This window comes from Pararge aegeria, chromosome 1 (assembly GCF_905163445.1).
Source record: "Pararge aegeria chromosome 1, ilParAegt1.1, whole genome shotgun sequence".
Taxonomy (NCBI): Eukaryota; Metazoa; Arthropoda; class Insecta; order Lepidoptera; family Nymphalidae; genus Pararge; species Pararge aegeria.
In genome coordinates, this window is record NC_053180.1 from 1,530,557 (window position 1) to 1,555,446 (window position 24,890).

Genomic DNA, 24,890 nt, shown 5'->3' on the forward strand with positions numbered 1-24,890 from the left:
ACGTTATGAAATCGTTCGCTTAGTCATAACGGTTACTTATATTTCATTCGCATTTCGGTTCGTTCAATCATTTTTAAGTTAAAATGTCGAACCAAGCAGATATAGATATATATGGAAGGTGAAAACCATCGTCTATAAAAATAAATATACAACGACAATACACACATCGCCATCTAGCCCCAAAGTAAGCGTAATTTGTGTTATGGGTACTAAGATGACTGATGAATATTTTTATGAATAATATACATAAATACTTAGACTCTACATATAAACACCCGGACACTGAAAAACATTCATGCTCATCACATAAACATTTACCAGAAGTGGGAATCGAACCCACGGCCTTGGGCTTACAAAGAAGGGTCGCTGCAAACTGAGCCAATCAGCCGTCAATAAACAGTACTGGGCATGCGAGTAACACGCCCTGATTTCCATCAATCTGAGACGTAGAAAACTGCATGAGCCTGTAAATACATTGGCACCCAAGCTATACAAAAAACAGCAATGCACACTTACCACCAGGTGATATTGCAATTAAGGGCTCTCTTAAATAATAATAAAAAATGTTTAAAAAAATATAGGTATATAAATCCCTGTCACCGCCAGCCCTGAATTGTTCACACTCCACTTGCGCGTGCACAAATTGATCGCAGCCGTCCCGCTCGCACGCGTTACCCCCGTACCCGTCCCGCTCGCACCTAACTGTACGAGCACGTCCGTTATCCGACGGCACCGCCGGGGTTTGGGAGATTCGATACAAGTATCGGAAATCCGTAACTTGTAGGTTATACCCAAACATCCACCAAAGACCTGGTCCTTTAAAGCTACGGAAATAATTACTTCACTGCTTTGCCTGATACAAGGCCTCGGATGAGTGACATTCTTTAGCGGTCTGAATGTGGCCTTTACCTCCATGCTTCGAGAGCAGGTTATGCCGTCTATCCCGGTTATTTTCACTAACTTGTGTTAATAGTCGTTAAAGCCCACGAACCTTTATCTGAGCAGCGCGGTGGCTTTAAAACAGGAGAGACGAGATATTATCAAAATTAAGCTTAAAGTTTAAGTGACTTAACAATTATTCATTGTAAAGTCAACATCTCCTGAGGATGCTCCGGTTTCGGAGCGAAACGTGCGTAGAGGGTACATTGCCGAAGATCTGTTTGGTGTGGAGTATTGAAGAAATTATAAATTACACCACACGGATTCTCCTACTTTTCGCGGAGTATAGCAAATTAAGCTTAATTTTGATAATATATCATGGATTTCCGCAAAGTAACGTCTACTTCTATCCAATAGGAGAGACGAAGTCCAGCAGTGGGACGGCAAAAGGCTGCAGATGTCGATGAGGCCACAAATCACGTTCATCGTTGAGCGTGATTGCCTTTCTCTTCATTTCTGTTGTCTATGATCATGACACGAGTAGTGAGCTAATTTTTAAATATGTAATTATTATAAAATCGTGCCCGCCGCCCGCCGCCGTGTGGAATGGCGGCAGGAATGCCCAGTGCAGTTTCCGCGTTCACGTGGCTTATGATGGTCATCATCCTCAACGAATTAGCACGCGGTGTATCACCTTATAATATACCCTATGTATTTGTTACACACATGCACACTTCGGTGGTATGGGTTTACTAGTTAAAGCCCACCAACCAACATTTGCGCAGCATGGTGGGTCTATGCTCTAAAACCGTATCTTCTATGAGAGGCGAGACCTGTGCCCAGGAGTGGGACGTTGATAGGTTTCAGAAGATGGTCTATCAATCTTTTTTAAACAGATGACTCTATAGTATTCAAACCACTCTCTAATAAAGATACAAACGTCAGACAGTCTGATTAGCATTCTAATGTTTAGAGCTCTGGGAAGTTTTCGACCATTGTCTTCTCACAGTAAAAACTAAGCACATTGAGTAATAAAATGTCTTCCGTCGATTCACGCCTTTTTACGAATCCACGTTCATTTTTTTTAAACGACTTCGCTTCAACGCGTTCTAATCAATAAATAGATCTAACAATATATTTACTTTCACGTATTGTTAGTCACGTGTCCTACCAAAATACGCAGGGCTTAGGCAGTAGTCCACCACGCTGGCCCAGTGCGGAGTGGTGGACTCCACACACCTTTTGAGAACATTGTGGAAAACTCTCAGGCACGCAGGTTTTCTCACAATTTTTTCCTTCATCGTTGAAGCTGGATATATTTTATTTGCTTAAAACGCACATAACTAAAAAATTAAGAGGTGCGTGATAGGCCTCGGCCTTCCGAAAGTGAAGTCGAAGTTCTGCCCACTGGGTTATCACCGCTTCTGAATTATTAATGCACTTTATAAAATAAATACCACATTATCTGCTTTAATCATTTCTGAAAAAAATATTATTTTATAATTTACCACCATACCGAAACCTCGAAAAACATTTTCATTTTTATTATATACTAGCTGTTGCCCGCGACTTCGTCTGCGTTTGATTTTGTTATAATTTGTCGTAGTTATGGTGTAAAATCGTCAAACACTTTCATCCCCTCTACCAAAGGGACCGAGCTTAATGTCGGGATAAAAAGTTTCCTATATTACTTCTAACACTTCCAAGAATATATGTACAAAGTTTCACGAGGATCGGTTAAGTAGTTTTTGCGTGAAAGCGTAACAAACAAACTTACATTGACATTTATAATATTAGTAGGGATTTTACCACCATAAGGAATTGCGACTTGCACACAAAACACCTCCATTGAAGCCTAGCCTAACCTTGACTTTGTCGCAAAATAACTTACTTCCGGTGTGTAATGATATGGCGTCGCTTCGATAACACGTACTTGTAACGTGAAAGCGTACTGCATTATATAACTTTATAGACGACCTTACTGCAGAGGACAGCACTGTGGCTTTATATGTGGGATTACCGGGTGTAATACCCGCTAGGGGCAATTTATGACGTATGGAGCAGAGACATGGACCCTTACAAAGAAGGTGGTGCACCGGCTCAAAGTGGCTCAGCGTGCAATGGAAATTAGATAGGTTTCCCAACGTAGAGTTCAGAAACCGAACTGGAATCACTGACATCGTTCCAAGAGCAGCGGCCCTGAAATGGAACTGGGCGGGCCACATATGTCGAAGGGAGGTCGGGTGGTGGAGCCGAGTGATTTTGGATTGTCAACTGCGCACTGGACACAGAAGCATCGGCCGACCACCAGCTCGATGGAGGGATGATATCGTAAAGGCAATAGGGAAGAACTGGATGCAGCTATGCAGGCGTGCAAATGAAGAGGCCTTAGTCCAGCAGTGGACTGAGATAGGCTGATGATGATGATGATGATGATGATGATGATGATGATGATGATGACAATCGACTTACATGAAACGGACATAAATTAGTGATATCTGCATATCGTCTGCGAAAGATGCAGAACTCCTTTGTGGGGTTGAGTATACGCTTTTACAACATGATTCCCAAGGAAATTCTTGACCTACCAATGCATACATTTAAAAAATGTGTAAAAACGCATCTAGTACAGCGAGGTTACTATACATTTGATGAATTCCTCAATGACAAGGTAGATTGGAAGCAGCCAGCCTCGCTCTCATCTCCCGCTAGATAGCAAAATGATTGTAAATGTTGATGTTGGAAAAGAGCAACTACTGAGTTTCTTGCCGGCTCTTCTCGGTAGAATCTGCTTTCCGAACCGGTGGTAGAGTCACTACAAACATACATACTTGACGTTTCAAAAGTGCTTATAAAGTAGGCCTACTTGAAATAAATGAATTTTGAATTTGAATGCTATCAGTAGACAGTGCCTAATTATTTTATCGTACCTAATGTTCGAAAGGTTAAGCATAAAATGGGGGAAATGGGAAAAGTTTTTGAGCTAGCACTCCGCGGATGTGAATATAAAAATGTTTGAATAATTGTTTGTTTATTCATACAAGAGTATGATTAAAATGTTAATTAGGGTGAGATTTATCTTGTGTTAGTAAATTACGAATGTACCGTCTACTACAAAACGACTAATCAAAAAAGTGAAAAGTCATGAAACTAATGCAAAATTGTAATTACTTCTCCACTGAATAACTATGAGATGTCACGCTCTAATTTTGCAGGTAGGTAGCTCCAGTGAGATGTTATTACTTGTAGAGAAGAACACGAATATGTTATTGGGTACTCGGAACACAACTATGTTTTTTATCATCCAGACCTATTCTTTCTTCAAAGACACGATTGGATGTTTAATTTGGAAGATTAATTGAATTTTGTGTGTTATTTGTGTATACTCTGTTATAGTAGAAGTTCTATATATAAATAGTAGTAGACGAAGTATCAAACTTGTTGATCTGGTGGTTATGTTCAAATAATCAAATATCTCGTAGTACTGGATTTAACTACCAGGATGGGCCAAACATTAATTTTAATTAGATTTTTCGCGAACCTGCCCTGCCCATAGCTAGAATCGTTAAGCTGTACAATTTTTCATTTCCACTCGCTTATTACATTCAAACATAACGGAAATAATCAATAATCTCTATAATATATAGCATTTTTTTCCCCAAAAATTTTATGAATAACTAAGAATACATTAATAATTAGCTTTCGAGTTAACATTGTTGTGTTTTTCGGCCCAGAAATATTTACTTAGTCGTTCACCTTAACCTTGTCCGCTGTGCACGACTGAGTAAAATTCGACTAGTCTAAGATATAGTCAGGAATATTTTTTTTTCTACTGTAAGGAACTTAATCGATTTAATTAAAGCATAATTATGCTGTTGTCCTACCGCCTCATTTTGGAATACTCCTAGTATCTTAATGCAAGCTCTAGTTGAACACCCTTTGCACGCCACTGATAACATCTCACTGGGTAAACCATTGCTAATAGATCTAACCTTGAAAATGGCTCATTACGGGTTAACGAGAAACCGACTGAAACGTTCACGCGACGGTATGGCTTCGCATGCGACCCATTGTGTGCTCCAAACAGATTTCCTATTTATATCAATAAAAAGTGGGGAGATTTATTAATTCTTCGAATAGTTTTGCGATTGTTATTGGAGTCATCATCAATCAGTATACGTTCGTATGCTGTTCAAGGCCTCCTTTCTCATAGTAGAGAGGGTTAAGAGGTTATACCCACTGCGACGACGGGAATTTTCCTGGCAAAGACAAAAGGATGTAGAATGCGTTCGAAAATCAAATATTAAATCTTTATTTTTATTACAATACAAGTTAGCCCTTGACTGGAATCTCAGGTGTTAAGTGATAATGCAGGCTAAGATTGTAGCGGGTTAATCTGTTATGGAGTATAGCAGTTATATTTAACTCATATCCCTAAACGTGTCTACGCGACATCTTACCGGAACTTTAATAAATAAATATACTACGACAATACACACATCGCTGTGTAGCCCCAAAGTAAGCGCAGTTTGTGTTATTGGTACTAAGATAACTGATGAATATTTTTATGACACACATAAAAACTTATAATATACAGACAGACACCTAGACACCGAAAAACATTCATGTTCATCACACAAACATTTTCCAGAGATTTTTGGCTAGAGCCAATGCGCCAATCGGCCGTCGTGCCTGCCGTTTCGAGGGATTTTGCGTTTTAAGACCCGACTAGCAGTTTTGGCTTTACTCCTTACAGACTAGACCACTATCATGCACATTAGCACTAGTAAAGCTTTTTGTGACAGAACTCGTCAAATCAAGTCCAGTATTTATTTATTCAAATAGTCACATAGATGGCACTTTTGATGCGTTGATAACATACAAAATGTGTACATAGCAGTGAGTAGAGATGGTCACGACTACATTCGTAAACTTAAAACTAAAGCTACGGGGTTTCAAACGCACCCTGCTCTAAGTTAGCCGGGTGAACGTCCGGGGAAGTACTATGGTCAGGCTTATTTCTGCTGTCCTGTGTCCATCAACATGATAACACCTACGCCTCAGCAGAGCTAGCACAGGATTCCGCGATTATATCCAAGGGATATAATTAACGTGTCCACCAGCGAAATCAAGGGAACATGGAATAGAAGAAATTTATTTCCGTTTATTAATACACAATATGACGGGGCAGCAGCTGCCGAATCTGCTCAAATGCTTAAGCGCCGTAAATACTCCTTCGTTAGTAATGACTACGATTTTGCGGCGCTTGCGTTTGAGACTCCGGGCCCATGGTATTCGGACACGAAAATTTTATTAACATCGTGTCCCAAAAATTGATCTTTACGTCTGGTGAGTGGTGGGTAACGAGCTGGCGCTTATTTAGCTCAACGGCTAAGTCTAGCAATTTAAAGAGCCAATAGCGCCAGCATTTTTGGTACCATGCCCATAAGTGAAAAGTTAGACGACTTATAATTATTGTAAATATTAATTTTAGTTTGTAATTATTATTTCCCTTGAAAAATATATTTTTCGTTCGCACATATATTATGTGGATATTATTTCCACTTGTGCGCCAGTACTCTGAGTGTTGATAAAGCTGTGGGAGAAGATACATTTCTATACTTTCCCCGGGGATATATTTGCCTCTTGTTGATGGTCACAGATCGTTGCAGGACGTCTTCCTTGTATATTCTGAGAAGTTGTTCCAGTGTTTATACGCTCATCGCTTTACCATAAAGTGAGCCTTCTACTTGTCTATCAATTATTACTTTAAAAAAAAAAAACATAATTGAATCGGGCAGCCGTTTAGTCTTAAAGTCAACTCCGTGTCTTGATCTACGCAGTATGTGCGTTGTATGATGCTAATACCGCATATTAATGTACAATTTATACCGGTTTAGTCTCGCTAAGTAAGCAGAGTGTATTGTTTCTGCAGCCTTGGACGCTTCCAGTCGTAAGCACAAATATAATCTTATATTATAATAATTTATGAGGGCCCCGAATCTCTGTGATTAAAATTTAAGTTAAACCTTTTCGAAGTTATACTTCTCTAGCGGCGTTTGAAAAAACATGGCAGTGAAATTATACGATGTAACGAATTGCGCGCGCACATGGTTACACGATTTTAACAGGATGAAGGTAGTTGCGGAACCGAGTGAGAAGGGAATACATCTTCCGCCAGCTTACTTTTTTCGATGTGCGCGCAACCCGAACATTGTTTCAAGGTTTGACAGTGTACACTTTCAATTGTCAAAGTCTGCGGGCTCACTCCGGTCGGTGATTTAATTGATTCAATTGTACAAAAATCTCAAATTTTAATGTTCAGTGAAACTGAATATGAACTCATTATCGGTGGTCCGATAATGAGCTAACTAGATAAAGCTTTATGATAAACCTTTCAATGTATTAAATACCTTTTTTCTATTGTTTTGATGCTAGTTACTAAATTTGTGAGCTACCAACATTCTGTGGGTGTTTAGTAAGACGTGAGCGGGGAGTTTGTCTGCACGCAATAATGGCTGAACGAGGGTTCTGTATGATCTTAATTCTGTGGTAATATTTAATAGAAACTTCGGTCCATCTCCTAGCAAGGTCGCACCGGCTGTTAAAGCGGAAAGTTAAGACAAAAACACGGATAATAACATAAAACAAATTGCAGCTCATTACCACGGGCGAGTATTGCATCTTAGGCAAGGTCAATATCAACTTTGTAAGTACAAAAATCCACGTGGAACGTTTTATTTAATTAATGCATTTGCAAAATGCTTATATGTATTGCTGGTTTTTAGGGTTCCGTACTAGGGTTCTCAGATTTTTCGGGATCTATTCTTCGGGATTTTTGAGGCTTTGGTCGGGAGAAATAAAAAATAAGTTAATAATATTAATTAGGTTTACATAATATATTAAGTAAACAAACATATTTTTGCATAGCACTGTAGTTATAAGAAAAAAAAAACATAGTAGGTATTTGTGACACATAAGATAAGAACCGAATGAGCATGTTTAATGTTTAATTTGTAATTTTTTTTTGTGTGTTGTTTGCAAGTTTCGTTTGACGAAAATGTGAACTTAAAATTATCGAACTTGTTTTTCGGGTGATTATTTGCTTTGTCGGGAGTCGGGAGGACATACAAAAATTCGGGAGAATCACGCCAATTCCCGACCGTCTGGCAACCCTATTCCGTACCCGAGGGGTAATCGGTGATAGCCCAGTGGGTAGGACTTCGACTTCACTTTCGGGGGGCCGAGTTCGAATCCCAACACAAATCTCTCAGTTATCTAATTTATGTGCGTTTTAAGCATTTTAAATATCACTTGCTACAACGGTGAAGGAAAACATCGTGAGGAAACCTGCATGCCTGAGAGTTCTCCATAATGTTCGCAAAGGTGTCCACCAATCCGCACTGCCAGCCCGCGTGGTGGACTACGGCTTTCAACCCTTCTCATTGTGGGAGGAGACCCGTGCCCTGTAGTGGGTACCCTGTAATCTATACTTATAATAAATCTGCAACTGGAAGATTAATGTACATTTAATATATTTTGAAAATTTTGACCTCGATACTGAGTCCAAAACAGATTTTTATTTAATTTTTGTCTGTCCATCTGTCTGTCTGTCTGTCCGGGCATCACGTGAAAACTACTGAACGGATTTAAATTAAATATTTCAATCCGTTCAGTAGATTCCGTTTGAATTTCGATAATCCGGGTCAACATATAAGATACTTTTTACACCGATAAACAATAAGTTTCCTGCGGGAAACGGGATGAAAATTTTTATCAACTTCACTTCTTAGCTCCGTTAAATTTGAACCGATTTTAATAATTCTTTTTTATTTGAAAGTCTATACTATTAAGCATGTATTGTCTAATTTTAATGAAGATCTGATAAATATTGTCGGAGATAAAGGACATAACAAGGCATAGGGGACAACAATCGAATGCATGCGTACCATCCTGGAATAGCTCATAGGCTTCTTTTTATACCGAAAAACCAAACAGCTCATACAGGATAGCATCGCTATTTGTCTTTCAAAATCCGCGCAACGGAGTTTTAGATTGACGTGGTTTTTTTAGATAGGCATAGTTGAAATATTACCAAGCTTTTGAGTTTGTTTGGTTGAATGCGCTAATCTCAAAAAATGTGTTTCGATTTCGATTTAAAAAAAAAAAAAAAAAGAAAAAAATTAAGGCTGTAAAACATCAGGCTACGAAAAAAAATATCCTTTTCTAGAGAATCCGATGCGTGCGATGCGTGAACGGTAAACTTTACGCCGCCCCACGGAAAAATGTAGTAAGTATATCGGAATTGTTTCTTTAAAGTTCTATGAAACAGTCCGCGACAACATACAACTACTTTTTGAAGTTGACTCATTCGCGGACGAAGTCGCGCGCGTCCGCTAGTGGATTACTATAGTAAATGCTATATTACTTATTGAATGTATCAATTATTGATGGCCTTATGGTGATGGTACAGAGTACAGACAGGTGGTGGTAATAAAACAAATTACTATTCATTATAACTTACAATGGCTGTCAAAACTCGAGGTCGTTTGGTATCGTCTCGCGAAAACATGAAAACATTGTAAAAACATTGTTGTTTATTAAGAGCTAGGGTACTTACAGTAGTTTAAATTCAGTCGGTTGCTATATCTACGACCTATATGTTTATAGGCCTATATATTATATATTATATATTTCGACGGCCGATTGGCGCAGTGGGCAGCGACCCTGCTTTCTGAGTCCATGGCCGTGGGTACGATTCCCACATCTGGAAATTGTTTGTGTGATGAACATGAATCTGGGTGTTTATATGTATGTTACATGTATTTATGTATATTATTCTTAAAAAAAGTAAATATTCGTCAGTCCTCTTAGTACGCATAACAGAAGCTACGCTTACTTTGGGGCTAGATGGCGATGTGTGTATTGTCGTTGTATATTTATTTTTATAGACGATTTATATTTATTTATACCAATAAATTATTGACTACCTCATCGGAGCGTTGGTGAGTGCTTAGTCTTATAAGTAGGAGGTCCTGGGTTCACCAAATCAATTTTCTCTGGTCTGGTCTAGTCTGGTTTATTAGGGCTAATCATGAATCGACATTATCACTTCGACTAGCTTTGGGAATTTATAATTTCTGAATTTTCTCTGGTCTGGTCTGGTAGGAGGATTTGGCCGTGGCTAGGTGCCACCATACAGACAGAGACGTGCCACATTGTTGGAGACCCGGGCAAAGAAGTACTATATGAAACAGACCCTGGCTGTCTTTCTTGACTTGAAAGGAATTTATACAAAATTTTTGCCGAGTACAAAAAAAGGTCGTAAAATACTATGATGTTATTTTAATTTGAAAACGCTTACCTACCTGTTAATCTTATTTCTTTTTATTTACACTCTTGATTTCTACACAAAAACAAGATAAGAAACTAAACAAGACAAATATTCAGGGCAAGGATACAAAAGGCAGCCTTCACGCTTACAAACGATTTTAGCCAGGCAACCTTAGAATTAGGAAAATAAGAAGAAAGAAGAAATTTTTCTCCACACTAGGTATATCTATTTTTTTAGTGTTGGTCCTGCTTGTCTCAGTTATATCTTTTATTACTATATCATTCATTAATAAGAGCCCAGGATTTTAAAATATTTTTAAAAGAGGTGGCGTCTATGGGTGGGTTATATGTCCGACTGTTTGTATATTTTCATTAGTTCGCCGATTGCTTCGTCAATAATTGTGACCCATCTTTTAAAAAATTATTTATTGTTTAACCCCTTTAAACCCATGCATATACTCTCGAGGTTTTTTTTTGTTCCACTACAAGTTAGCCCTACTGTGCAATCTCACCTGGTGGTAAGTGATGATGTGATACCCCTAATCGGTTTCTACGCGCACCGGAACACTAAATAGCTTAGCGGCACGTCTTTGTCGGTAGGGTGGTAACTAGCCAAGGCTAAAGCCTCCCACTAGACAAAATGGTACTCTCGAGGTGGTACCATTGTCACCAAGTCAGGTGCTGGCAATCTGGTGCGATTCTTATATAAAATCCTTTAATAGCACACCCTACGACGCGACTTATGTTAAACTCGCTTAGGTAGGTATATGAAGAAATCTAATAATGATTCAGATATTTGAGTCTGTGAGGGCTGTTTTTTTAAGTATTTTTAAATTTAAGGTGGAGTGTGGATACAATACGTGTGGACAATGTGAGGTGGTGATAATAAAAAAAGGGCGGCTAAGTTTGTTGTGGGCTTCTTCTTAGACCAAGACGAGTTTGGAACCCTCGTAACTTCGGTTTTAAGTATACGAATATGGTCATCGCCATCATCTCACTACAGTGTAATAATCATGTAATGTACGTATCAAATGTGCCATCTGTGGGCCTACTTGTATGAATATATTTTTCTCTTTGACTTTGACAATAGAAAGGTATATATTTAACACATGCAAGGTGGCTTATATTTTTTTTTATTGTATTGCTAGTTGTTCTATTAGATATCTTAATTAATCTTAACTTATTTTAAATCCATATTTTTAATCAATATTTTAAATCCTACTCAAGTAATTAACTTTAAAATTCTACCTACTTTTATTTTTTGTCAATCGATAAGTTAGGTATATCTTCATTTGGAATTACCTGCTTCGGTTATAAATACTAACAACTAAGAGCATGGTTAGTACTTACCTAACTAAACATTGAGAATACATTACCGGCAAAGGAATGTTATCATTAGGGCAAACAATACAGGTAGGTAGGTACCTAATCACCAGTCAACGAGTAAAACTATTAAGTAAACCCACCTTTATTAGTTATCGCATAACGCATTAGGTATCGCCGCAGATTCTTCCGTGACACAAAAACACCATAGGTAAATATTTCACATCACTATTACATTGCTAACATTTCATCCCATCACTACACTTAAAAAAAAAAACGATGTTGTACTTAACGATTTAAAATCTGTATTTTTTCGCGGCAAATTATGACGTTACTATTTTTTTTTATATCGTGTTGCGCGCAACGACCCGTCCCTGTAGCGACGCGCGGTAAACTAAATTCTTAACTTAACTTGTGTAGTTTGACGTAATCATAAACCGGCCGTCTGTTTGTGTAATCTAAAGAAATGTACGCTTTACATTGCATTTTTAATACGTATGCACTTTAAACAGTTTTCACAATAATAGTCAATGGATTATAATTTTGTTACTCCACTCATTCATTCTGGTGTATCGATAAATAGTTAACTAGATTATTTTCAAACTGTATTGGTTATTAGCCTGGTTTTACGTGATTTGGATGCTAATAGTTTCGTATTGAAATATTCTTGCATTCTGATATTATGTAATTAGGTATAAGAGCTGAAAATTTCTACTTACTACTTTTCCCTTTTTTTCTATTCTTAAAGGTCCAGAAAAAAAAAATAGGGGTCCGCCGGTGTAACTTTCCCTTTGTGTATCTTCCAAGTATTCGTGACATACGTTACATACATTTTATCTTTGGCCTTGTTCTAAGTTTGTAAAAAAATGACACTAACAATAGAAAAAAGGTATTTGATACATTGAAAGTTAACGCATTATCGTTATAGGAGAAATATTTATTAGACACCTGTTACACCTGTACTTTCTTCAGTACCTATAGCAATACCTACCTATAGCAATTTTTTTACCAATCACGTACCTATCTAATGTCAAAGTCAAAGTCAAAGTCAATTGATGTGTCCCAGTGCGAAGGGTGTAATTATAGGTACATGAGGCAAAACCTAACGCGTCATAACGATAGACACAGAATGGCAGTTTGGATGACATGTTTCTTGCAAGCTCTGCTGCGAGGTGTAGCTCTTTTTATAGGCCATGTTTTATTTACCACCAGGGAGCCATCTGATAAGACCGTCAGTCATTAATAAATAAATCAATTAAAAAAATATATATATTATTCCTTGGTTGATAAATACAGGAAAAATAAATAAAAGAAAACATAGTAAACGCAAAAAAAATTATAAGAATATAAGTTGTTAGAAATTTGTTTCGTTAAATGTCATTTTTTTGACAAATTAAATTATGTAACCAAGGACCCCTCGTGGGTCCTTGGTTACATTGAGGCCTTCCATTTTTCTGCCAATCAGCTCTGTTTTGCGCTCTTTCAAGTCAGTTTTCACTAGCTATACTCTCAATTTCATCTGCCCACCGGACTTTCCGTCAAGTTTCGAACTTCCTTACTAATATTAAAAATGCGAGTGTTTGTTTACGCCCTAATTGAGTAACCAATCAACTTGGTTTTGGCATAGAGTTAGTTGAAAGGACAGAGTAACGTAGGCTACTTTTTATCGTAGGGAAACAGACTGTTCCCACGGGATTTGTAAAAAAAAAACAGTAACAAACACGGATGAAAAACGCGGTTACTTACCTAAGCAATAACTCGGTACCTTATAGTTTCTGGTTTAAGATATACATTGTTCCATAAAGGAATTTCCACTCAAATGGAACTTACAGGCTAATTCACAAAAATTAGGCAATTATATAAAATTGCATCTTCGAGCGCACAATAAATAAATTGTTAATTGTAAGTGAGTAGATCGAAGCACCATCGCATCAAAATGGCATCAATTAATTACGTTATGTTTCTATTTGATTTTCGTAAAAGATCAGATGTTCCTTGAATAAGTTTCAGGTTTAAGAGCTAGTTCAGACATGGCGGATTCCGCGCGGATGCAAATCGCGCGGTTGAACCGCGCGGATCCTAATTACATTAGCGCCTTACAAATCGTTCATACCTGTCCGCACGGATTGACAATCCGCGCGGCTCAACCGAGAAAATGAATTCGCGCGGTCGCCGCTCGGTTTTATTTACTTGACGTACCTAGAGGGCGTTCAGTTGCTCCGCGGAAGCCGCGCGTATCGGACGGTGACAATGGATCGCTTCGACACCGAGCTATTCATCGATGAGGTGGAAAAAAGACCTGCTTTGTGGAACATCCAATGTGCAGAATATTCTAACAAAACGATTAAAAACGGAGCTTGGCAGGAGCTGGTGGAGATTTTTGGAGAAAATGAGGATTCTTTGGAAAAGAAGGTTCTTTTTGGTCAGTAGACATTTAATTATACATTTTACCAGGGTAGTTTACATGTTTTGTAATAGACAGTCCACCCCAAATAACTGAAATGTGTATAACGTTGTTTGGCGGTACGTAACGAGCGCGGGAAAACTATCACGTTACCACAGTAACGTATAGCTATTAACTGTAATATGTACAACCCACCAACGCGACGCGCCATCTTGAGTTTAGTTATTTGGCGCGAACTGTAACAATTTTAATTTCATATTTTCGTGTCTTGCCATTCTACACGACCCTCATTCACAAAGTAATTAGCATATTTGTCTCTAATGTTTAATGATGATGGTGTACCCCTTCCTGCATGTAATGTAATAAGATTACTCATTGGCGCAGTATGTAAAGTATCTTCATACTGTATACCATCTCTAGTTCTAACAAAATTGTGTAGCACGCAACAGGCCTTTATTATGTCTTCGGCAAAGTCTATATTCACGTTTATAGGCCTATGAAAAATGCGCCACTTGTTTGCCAGAATTCCGAAAGTGCATTCAATAAAACGTCGAGCTCTTGATAACCTGTAATTAAATATTTTTTTTTCATATGATAGCCCTTTACCTGCATAGGGTCGCATTACATTTTCGGATAAACCAAACGCTTCATCGCCAACTATGACGTATGGCAATGGTTTAGGATCTGTTTCAGATATTGGTTTAGGTTTTGGTATGTGTAATGACTTTTCTATTAACCTTTTATAAAATGCTGAATTTTTAAAAATTGCAGAATCACTACTTTTTCCGTAAGATCCGATATCTATGAAAGTAAAACAATAGTTACTATCACAAAGTGCCAACAGTACTATGGAAAAAAAAGTTTTGTAATTATAATACAAAGAACCCGAATCTTTGGGTTTTGTAATCCTTATATGCTTGCCATCTATGGCGCCTATGCAATTGGGAAAATTTGCATATTTTTCAAAATCTTTAGCTATTTTCTTCCATATATCTTCGCTGGGTTCAGGCATGACGTTTTTTGTGACTTTTTCCCACAGAGTTTCACATACTTCACGGACAATTCCTGTGATTGTAGATTTGCCAAGACGAAAGTTGTAATGTAGTTCTCCAAAGGAACAACCAGTACCCAGATATCTGAAAAATAAAATATTAATCTGTATCGTTTTGAAAGTCTGCCGGGTCCGCTAGTTAAAGCATAATGAGTGTCTTGAATTACCTAACCGCTACTGTATTTATATTTGTTAAAGATAGTGATTTCTGTTCCAGGTGTATCATTACAAAAAAAATGGAAGAACATCCGTGATGCTTATAATAAGGAATTCAAGAAAGGCAAATCAATTCCTTCTGGTTCTGGTGCATGTAAAGGTTCAAAATACATGTATTTCGACCGGCTTTCTTTTCTTCAGAAGACGATAGAAAACAAAGAAACTATCACAAACATAGATGAAGCCAAAAATGAAGAAATTCGGAACATTGACCAAAAGCTAGATAATTTTGTAAATGCACGTGAAATACAACCGGTACCCAATAAAAGGAAGAAAACTAAAATTACTTCAGAAGAGCGATTGTCTAACATATTAGAAAATAGTATTGAATCAAGAGATAAAATACAAAGACAAATACAAGAAAGTATGTCAAAGCAAGATGATGATGATAAACTTTTTTGCATGTCATTGTATAAAGAGTTAAAGAAAGTTCCAGAAAATAAACGATTGGCTACTAAAATTGAATTGCTCCAGGTAATACAGAAAGGGCAGAAATTACCATCGCCTATTCATATCACGAGCCAGCAAAACACGCCTAATGCAGTATTTTGGCAAAACCAACAATATTCAAACCCACAAGGATATTTCACTGGATATTCTACAATAGTACCAGGAGAGTCTCCATCGCCTTTATCATGCAATAGCACTGACGATTCACAGTCTTCTATAGTACAAAATATATATTCTGACGTATAAAATAAATATCTTACCTTAATGTGATCACGAGTTTTTCTTCTGGGGACACGCTTGACCTCATATGGGTATCATTAGATTCAATTTGTTTACTCATCATTTCTAATAATTCATCAAATGAATTTATCGACATTCTCAAATAATTGAAGAATTTTGGTTCAAAACTTCTTAATTTTGGATATAAAGTCTGAAACTGACCATGAGTAAACCGATCGCGTAATATTGGATGCACCCAATACTGCCGTTTCTTCTTTCTTTCTTTTTTACGGAGCAACAAGTACACACATATTGCTTCTTCGACTTCCATGATTGGACTGTCACCCTATGCGAATAACGGCACTCCGCATGTACATCCGCGCCTGTCTGAACACTTGCGTTTAGAACCGCGCGATTTGCATCCGCGCGGAATCCGCCATGTCTGAACTAGCTCTAATACTACTTCGAGTTCACAAAAGGCGTAAGTTTTAATAGCCAGCCCGGTAAAACTGTGTGCGCTATAAACTGTTAAAACTGTGTGCGCTGTAAACAGGGGCCAGCGAAAAGATAATATACTTAATGTGAACTTTGATCGGGTCATAATTGCTTGGTATTGGGTCTACCTTTTAAAAAGTCTTAGTGCCGGCTAGAAAATTGACAATTTTCCTGCTTTACTTTTCTTTAGTAGTTTAAGCCGGACCCGGCGTTTAAGTTTTTTTTTTAAATGGGCTTTTAGTAATTTTTAAGGTGTCTATATTTTTGCACTCTTTAAAAAAACCTACGAGGCTCTTTTAGGTTATGTACACCTGGTACCTGGTACCACGAGGTAGGTATCCTGAGCACTAGCCGCCAAGTTGTTGCGAACAAATCTGATTATCGCTCGCTAGCTAATTGCCTATCCTTCGATATAGATACGCGTAAGTTCATCCGCAGACAGACACGTTCATCCGCAGACAGACACACACTGCCAGGTCAAACTTATAACATTGCGTCTGGAATTAAAAATAAAGATAAACAAAACATTTTTAATGTTTTATATAATTTATTCACAATCGTATTCATTAATGTTATGTAGTGAACAGAATTATAGTATTATCTATGCATATTTTATAGGAAAACGTATGTCATGGTATAGGTAGGTGACATGGCTTAGCAATTTAACTTAAGAAAGCCAATAGAAAAATGGAAAAATATATGTACTTAACTCTTTGAGTAATAATATACTACGTTCTAGAGAAGACAACGGTCGCCCATAAAGTGGTGAATATAAACCGTAACTCAAACTTTTAAATTAAAATAATAAAATAAAGGTTGTGAAGAAATGCCTGCCTGTGTGTGTACTCAAAGATTGGTACAAAGATCAAGATCAAGAACAATTATGTCGATTTTACTTCGAGTTTGTTTTCCCTTGAAACTAGGAAACCAAAAAATAAAGCTACATACATACAATTTGCGTACTTTATTTCCCTCTAAAGGATGAATTTTCAACGAATCGTTTATCAGTGAATCTCTAAAATATTCAAGGAATTGTACCTCCATAATGTCTTGGTCCACCGATTTTGACTACTGACTAACTGCCACTCTCTGTCGCCTGTCAGTTAGTCAGTATGGCCCTCACTACAATGGCATTGGTACTTTAACTGCATCCAAAATGGACTATATGCACCTATATTTACAATTACTGTAAATTACTATTGAAAATAAATGAGAAACCACTTTTATAAATAAATATATAATATTAACTTTTAGTCCGTAAATATCTGCTTATGTAAAGTTTCATTGGAGATGACAACTCTAATGCGTTGTATATTATCACTCAATGATTTATCTTATTAAAGTATTTTAAAAAAGGTTATGATCGTAAAAGCATTCCTTAAAAAGAAAATACAATAAAATTTTCCGTTGACTATCAAAGTTATATTGAAAAGCCAGGCAAATGCACCTGCGGGCAAGTCACGTGTGAAAATCGATACATATGTTTTAATTGTATCCATTATAATAAATTATTATTTATATTAAGATATGCGATTTCTTTTGATATGCATATTATTTTATTCAGCTCTCGCACAATAAAAAAAAAAATTATACAAATAAAAAAGTGCAAATCAGCACACACATCAGTGTTTGTATTCCCTTTGGATAACCCTTTGTAACACAGAGAGAAAAATAAAAACGTGTGTGTACTTATGTACACGCGTTAGAAGTTATACTTCTTTGGCGTAAAAAGATAAAAATCTTTCGCTCTATTCTACGTTTGTAGAATAAACGACACTAACAATAGCAAAAAGGGATTTAATACATTGAAAGTTTTATTATAACGCATACTAACCAAGCTAAAGCAATTTTATTTAAATATCACAAAAAAAATACATCTACATAATAAAAGAAATGGATATAATTATTTTGGAATATGTACTAATAGACTCATTATCGGACAACCAAGTTTCACTCAACATTAAAATTTGAGATTTTGTACAATCGAATGAATCACACTCACCGGAATGAGCCCGCGGACTTTGACAATTTAAAGTGTCCTGTCACCTTATAGCTATTTTCAGGGTGTCGGTTTTTCGTGACGGTGTGCGCGCGCAATGTAAAAATTAACTATCATAATTTTTCCCTAACGCGCCAAAAGAAGTATCACTTCAAAAAATACTAAGCAAGCAAGTGAGGTAGAAGATGAAATTTGAAAATAGAAATTTTGTTTTTCAATTGAAAAATCAATAAATCATGTGACCGGATCAACAAACGGATTACCAGTAGTTCGAGTCCTTGACACAATTTTATCGGTCGACCCAGTTCTGGATCTACTTGAGCATTATACTTATCAAGGATTAGTAAATAGTATCTTATTATAATTGAACTTGAGCTGAATTATGTTGTTTAGTGATAGTGATCAAAAATTGCTCCAAATTTGTGCGCAGTGTAGCGTTATATTTCAAATGTTTGTGTACTTATACCCGCACAGATGAATTATTATTATTAGTATTATTATTGAATAGACTAAGCAGCGATCGCTGATGCGTCTATATCATTTCTTGTGCTCTTTGTCTTTTTGATGTTTATCCAGTCTATTCTTAATCTGATTCAGTGATACTGCAGTCACTACATCTTCAGGCAAGGCATTCCACATCTGTATAACTCTATTGCTGATAAAGTGCTTGGAAGGATTAGACGATTTTCTTTTTAATCAACTTTTCAGGGCGTTCACACATAAACCTGCTTGCCAGTCGTATTGAAAAAGCTTTGGAGTTGCTTGATCACAGAAAGAACACTGACTTTATAAGACTCGTATTGTGGAGCGGTGATAGCCTAGTAGCTAAGGCTTCCGCCACGTGTTGTTCGATCCCCGGCACGCTAGCTTTTCGGGGTTACGGGTGTTTTAAGAACTTAAATACCACTTGATTTAACAGTAAAGGGAAAGGTTGTCAGGAAACCTTACCACTTGAAAGTTTTTCATAATGTTTTCAAAGATGTGTGAAGTCTATCAATCAACGCTTGCTCAGCGTTGACTACGACTTTATGTGAAGAAAAATGTTTCTAAACGTAAAATAACATTTGTTCCTGTAACATCCAACCGCATAGAAAAAATGAGAATTAGCCTGGTAAATGACCACCCATTCTTACCCTCAGGGGCGACTCCAAATGCAATGTACAGCTCCTTTTTCAATACCTTTAATAGACTATTTCATTCTATATTTACTAGTAAGTCGGTTGTGATTACTGATACATTAGTTTTTAGTGAGTGGGCGACAGTTGAACTTCATAAAAATAGGCAAAAGCTGTACGAATTGTATACTGAACGTCAATATAACACTGGTGATGACTTTGGGGATTATGTTAAATTGTTTTCCAAGAATTTTAAACGCGCTTGCCACTTGGAAAAGACGCGATACATCCAAAATAAAATTAAAAATAGTACCAACGCAATCAAAACTACTTGGAACATAATTAATGAGGAGGCGGGAAGAGTAACACCACGAACGTCTCGAGCCTCTCTTTTGTCTTAGTCGGTAACTAGCCACGGCCGAAGCCTCCCAGCTGAAAAAAGCAACTTGAAATAGGTCACGATGACACATTCATGTGTGAAAGGTGTGCGAGCTCGCTTAGGAACTCCCACTTGATATAAGCGCGAACACATTACGCCATTAGGTGATTAAAGGCCGTTTTTACTAAATCTAGAGAACGCTTAAATCGGATGCTTAATTTAGGCGATGTCTTCATTCCTAAACTGACACTTTAACAGACATCACAACTGACAGATGAATAAAGTGGCATTTCGAGCAAATGAAAATTAAAGTTCATTTTAATAACCTTAAATCCACGTTAGAACGTAAAACTAAGAATAACATAATACAAACACAAAATACGACAACTTGAATAGAATCATAGACAATTTAGCGTTATATAAGTTGCCTAGTTAAAATCGATTGGTGAAAGCTAAATGTATGCATACGAGTCTCCTCAGGTGTTACTTACGAGTACATTTAAATCTTTGGACACACAAGTCAGGATTTTTCATCTGCACGGGTAACGATTTATTACATAATTAATTCATATATCATGTACATATGGAATGTCTACGGCAATAATTAATATTTAGATAAATATAAAGACTATTCAACAGATTCTCTAATAATATAATATCTTTGGCAAAGCGATATTTACATTTAAAATGAAACGAAGAACATTTTGGGAGGTAACATTTTGAAAGTTTCTAATAATTTACAAATTATTTGCCTACTTATATTAATAGATATATTACTAGTATTTTAGTCTCTTTAGTCAAATCCTTATTAATAGGTTCTTATTTCATTATAATTATTATTATCAAGTTGAGATAAAAAAAAACCTTATTAAAATGCTATTTATAATTGAACTAAAGAAGTTAAATATTAATTAATTGGCCGCGATGAAATTACCACAAAGGTGCAATAATAACATAATAATTATTGTACCTTCGCCTTTGCGGGCATAATAACCTACTTTATATCTGTGACAGAAATGTAACATTTCGAGCAAATGTATTGAAAATCTTATTAGTTATACTGTAACGAAAAGGAGACAATTCTTAATTGTTTAATTCTTTACATATTTAGGAGTTGATTCAATAAATCATACTATTTTCAATACATTAATTTACATAAATTTAATATCTACTATCTTTAAATTAATTAAGTTATCAAAATTTCTAAATAAATAAATTATCATTTAAAATGACAATATTATAATAAACTATATTTAAGATCAGCTTGGCATAGTATAACAAGAAATCATAAGCACATCTGCTATTATAAATATGGTATTATTATTTAATAATATTAATTATTTACTTTATATAATACTGAGCCATAGTTCTTTCGTTGATAATATTAAATAAACCTATCTTTAGAAAGTTCAAGTAGGCAAGATGGATAAAAACAATTAGTACGCTATACTTTTAAATTTCACTTTTTAACGTTCGAAATATGTTAAATTATTTTATTACTCAAAAAGATTATGTAGACAGAATAATTATTACGTTAACGGCATGAAATAATATGAAAAAATAAGACGGACTGTAAAACTGGTGTTAAAAAGTGTTCATGACTACATAAAGCCTTGTTTTCTTCATACAGTTGAAGGTTTCAATTAAGAATGAACCATGAATCCATACCAGTGTTATGAAAATATAACAGTATAACGAAATATACTGTTATATTTTCAATAAGCTGGTATGTACATAAAAACTACGAAAATTATATAAGTAGAATTACGTACTGAATAACTATTACATTTGCTTTCTACGAGAGTAAATTTTTTTTGCATTTTTGGCACAAGATCAGTGTAATTTCAAATTTCTTTCCACACTATGCCTCTCGCGTAAAATTATCTTTCCGTATCCCGTCTCAATAGTCTATTAACTCTATAAATTCTATTTTTGTAAGTCTCTATGGGCGATCTCCACAGCATTTTCGACGCGGCCACTCGTGTAACCGCAGCTTTATGGCTTTCAGGGGACAAGATGGCGGGCGTTTCGCGCCTTTTCAAGATGTCAGCTGGGAAAATGGCGGCGTCCGACAACATGGCGTCGATGTCACCGTTTAACATCGCGAGGGACTCCGATGATGTGTAATTGCTTATTGGAGTGCAGAGTGGTATTGCATTGGACCATTTCCGATTCCTGTAAAAGTAATTATCAATACAAATATATGAGTATATGAGGAAGTATCAATCTGATGAAAGTTTTAATTCTGTAGTGTTATTCTTATCTAAAGGGCAGAAAAGAAAAGAATAGCACTACCAAATTAAATCTGCTATACAGAAAAACTAATAAATCTTAATTTACTTCAATTTGATTTATTAATCCCACTTCTAATGTCTGAAAAGTTAACTTCATCGACATCTAGTGATGATGTCGATAAAGTTAGCTTTTCGTTGGCCATTCTTGGTTCTAGTATAATCAGTTCAGTGAACTAACAAAACAGGCTGAAAGACAGCAAAAGAAAAATTGATTATAGTATTGCGAGAGAGCAAAACTTGTACTAAGGCTACAGACCTGAGAAAATTCAGAAATTTTCCCCGCCGGGGATCGGATATGGGAGGTTATTTGATGATAAGCATGTCTTGTTGCAGTGCTGGATACATTATTTTTAAAAAGCATGACATGGACACCTTTCCTTTTTTTCATGCGCTCATTTCCAGTCACGCTTTTGGTCGTTAAATGAAGTTTAATATGACCCACAGCAATTGGACTTACTTGAGACATCGAAGCATTGGCGCTCCTTTCAACCTGTATCCCGGTTCGCAGGTGAAGGTGACAGTCTCGCCAATTTTGTAATAGAATTTCACGGATGACATCCGACCAGATATTGTTGTACCCGGATACGTGCAGGCCTGAGCACCTGTTTTACAAAGGAACATTTATTATAGCCGTAAATCTACTCAAGAATGTATTCCAAGCTTTTGGCTGACGCAGCAAGTTAGAAAGGTTATATTAATTATACATTATAATTTATTCAATCTTTATACTCCATACCAAACAGGTCTTCGGCAATGTACGCACGTTTCGCTCTGAAATCGGAGCATCCACAGGAGACTTTACAATGAATTGTAAAGTCAACCTTTCCTGAGGATGCTCCGGTTTCACAGAGAAACGTACATAGTATTGAGGAAATAATAAATTACTCCATAGATATTCTCCTGTTTTTCGCCTCAAGCAAATCAAGCTTAATTTTCATAACATATCATGTAGTTTCGCAAAATAACGCCTGCTTCTATCCAACATCATATACTTCACCAGCAACTAAGATTCAATAAAGATATCTCAACGTTGAGATTCCAAAAGCACAAGATCTCTCTATTGGTAAACCCCGATCCCGGGGGATCAAGAATTCCGGATCTCTAAGGAAACTAATTTATTCCACATACCAGTTTACGCGAAAGTAATTATGTACGTTACGTTTTGTACAAAACCTTTTGCATTTGAAGTGACCATCCAGCGACTTGTTTTGCAGATAACGGACAGTATTTCGTCCGAATGAAACCCTTGCTGTTACGTGGGCATCGTACGAGACGACTTAGCTTAGGGAATATAATGGAGAACAGACGCAGCGTCATCTGTGCTACTACTACCATTTACTGCAATCATAAGCCCGTCCGCCTAGCTCGGTGGTCCTGAGCAAACCCTAACGTACGGAGAGGCTTTAATCCATCAGTGGAATGCCCAGATTTTCATAGAAACGGTACTCACAAGTTGGAGGTTTGTCACTCCACCGCCCGCTGTCTTGGCAGACCAGTATGGGTCGGCCGTGCAGCGTGTGTTCCGGGTTACAATGGAACTGCAGAACATCACCAGCTCTGTACGGAGGGCGGCCAAGAACGTATCCGGAGACAGGTGGAGGCAGAGCTGGACATGATACTTCTGAAATGCCAGAATTATTCATCAGCAGAAAATCAATTTAAGGTAGGTTTCAAATGGCAGTGTAGGAATAATGCGAGTACAAAAATAAGTGGAAAAGGACGTTTATGTATGTAATTGCTAAGTATCGAGTATGTAATAGTAGTATATATGTAAGTACATGGGCGCCTTCAGGAATATTTCCAAAGAGGATGCGATCAAAACCGTTCACTATCACTTGAATCATATAAGATTGAGCCAAAGTAAACGATTTCCAGTATAATACCGTTCTATAAATTTGTCTATGCATCTAGGTATAATAAAACTTAATAAGTTAAGAACTTACATGAAGTTTTGCTTCTCTCTCTCACGCGTAACAACATAGTGGGTAATAACGTATAAATTCCATATTTATACCTTTTTATTAAATGTTGCGATTCCTCGGGTAAATTGTTACTATTTTTTTTAGTTAAGGTTTATTCATATAAATTGTGTTATGTGGAAACATAAGCAACGTTATCTCGAATGTATATTATGAAAATTAAGCTTAATTTGTTATACTTGCTATGTAATTGTTAACAATAATTGTAAAGTCTACAGCTCCCAAGGATGCTCCGGTTTCGGAGCGAAAAGTGCGTACAGATAGTTATTTCAAATGTTGTAAAATATATTTGTATTTTTTTTTACTAATATACAAAATGTAGTGTTCGATACTTTTTCTGATATTTAAATGTTTACCTAGGATTATTGAGAATTGCTAGCAAGTACTTTTTTTTTTGCATGATTTCATAGCATTATATATGGTATCCATTTTTATATAAATGCCCCAGTTTCCCCCTCTAGCGTATCTCCTTGGACCTCAAGCGCGGCCTACCTGTAGGCACCCATGTATTTTTATGATCTCACTGATCTAAGCGACTGTTAGCGGCATCTAGCAGGCGGCACGTTGTATTTACCAGACCTGTTCAAAAAGATCGACATCATATTGTGGAAAACTAGTAAAACGTACGAGCCAAAGTCGAGACAACTTTTAATTGTACTGCATGCAAGCATTTTGAATAATAAAAATTGCTAAGCCCAATAGTTTTATAACGCTACCTGATTGCTAGTTTCCAATCTTCAGAGACTTGTCTAAT

The 24,890-nt window shown here is 36.6% G+C and overlaps 4 protein-coding genes across 5 annotated transcripts in view; 1 reads left to right on the forward strand and 3 right to left on the reverse strand.

Annotated features, from left to right (window-relative positions):
- LOC120637390 (rhophilin-2-A) overlaps nucleotides 1–11,910 on the reverse strand; it is a 132,833-nt gene extending 120,923 nt beyond the window's left edge. Inside the window, exon 1 of the mRNA XM_039909255.1 lies at nucleotides 11,679–11,910. The gene's annotated coding sequence lies outside the window, so the exon portion shown is untranslated. The remainder of the gene's footprint in view (nucleotides 1–11,678) is intronic.
- Nucleotides 11,911–13,761: 1,851 nt separating this feature from the next.
- Nucleotides 13,762–15,926, forward strand: LOC120625226. Its single transcript, XM_039892227.1, has 2 exons — nucleotides 13,762–13,957; nucleotides 15,208–15,926. Exons 1-2 carry the CDS (start codon nucleotides 13,786–13,788, stop codon nucleotides 15,900–15,902), a joined length of 867 nt encoding a protein of 288 aa, XP_039748161.1. The 5' UTR covers nucleotides 13,762–13,785; the 3' UTR covers nucleotides 15,903–15,926.
- On the reverse strand, nucleotides 13,953–16,324 carry LOC120625215 (protein ALP1-like). 2 transcript variants are annotated; one of them, XM_039892214.1, is made up of 3 exons: nucleotides 15,917–16,324; nucleotides 14,677–15,075; nucleotides 13,953–14,505 (listed from the first exon to the last, which is right to left on the reverse strand). In XM_039892214.1, exons 1-3 carry the CDS (start codon nucleotides 16,204–16,206, stop codon nucleotides 14,193–14,195), a joined length of 1,002 nt encoding a protein of 333 aa, XP_039748148.1. In that variant the 5' UTR covers nucleotides 16,207–16,324; the 3' UTR covers nucleotides 13,953–14,192. The 2 variants fall into 2 exon arrangements, with proteins under 2 accessions (XP_039748148.1, XP_039748140.1); XM_039892206.1 differs by having other exon boundaries at nucleotides 13,953–15,075.
- Nucleotides 16,325–21,396: 5,072 nt separating this feature from the next.
- LOC120624450 overlaps nucleotides 21,397–24,890 on the reverse strand; it is a 149,839-nt gene continuing 146,345 nt past the window's right edge. Inside the window, exons 29-31 of the mRNA XM_039891000.1 lie at nucleotides 23,608–23,778; nucleotides 22,615–22,759; nucleotides 21,397–22,038 (exon numbers count right to left, since the gene is read on the reverse strand). Of these exons, the coding sequence (XP_039746934.1) occupies nucleotides 21,744–22,038; nucleotides 22,615–22,759; nucleotides 23,608–23,778 (611 nt within the window). The 3' untranslated portion in view covers nucleotides 21,397–21,743. The remainder of the gene's footprint in view (nucleotides 22,039–22,614; nucleotides 22,760–23,607; nucleotides 23,779–24,890) is intronic.

Bases quoted from the DNA above. Each gene is read 5' to 3' on its own strand.
- LOC120625226 (XM_039892227.1), top strand. From the start codon at position 13,786: ATGGATCGCTTCGACACCGAGCTATTCATCGATGAGGTGGAAAAAAGA. The intron at 13,958-15,207 runs GTCAGTAGACAT...TTTCTGTTCCAG, and splicing joins GGAAAAGAAGGTTCTTTTTG to GTGTATCATTACAAAAAAAA.
- LOC120625215 (XM_039892206.1), bottom strand. From the start codon at position 16,206: ATGGAAGTCGAAGAAGCAATATGTGTGTACTTGTTGCTCCGTAAAAAA. The intron at 15,076-15,916 runs GTAAGATATTTA...TTTATTTTTCAG, and splicing joins AAACTCGTGATCACATTAAG to ATATCTGGGTACTGGTTGTT.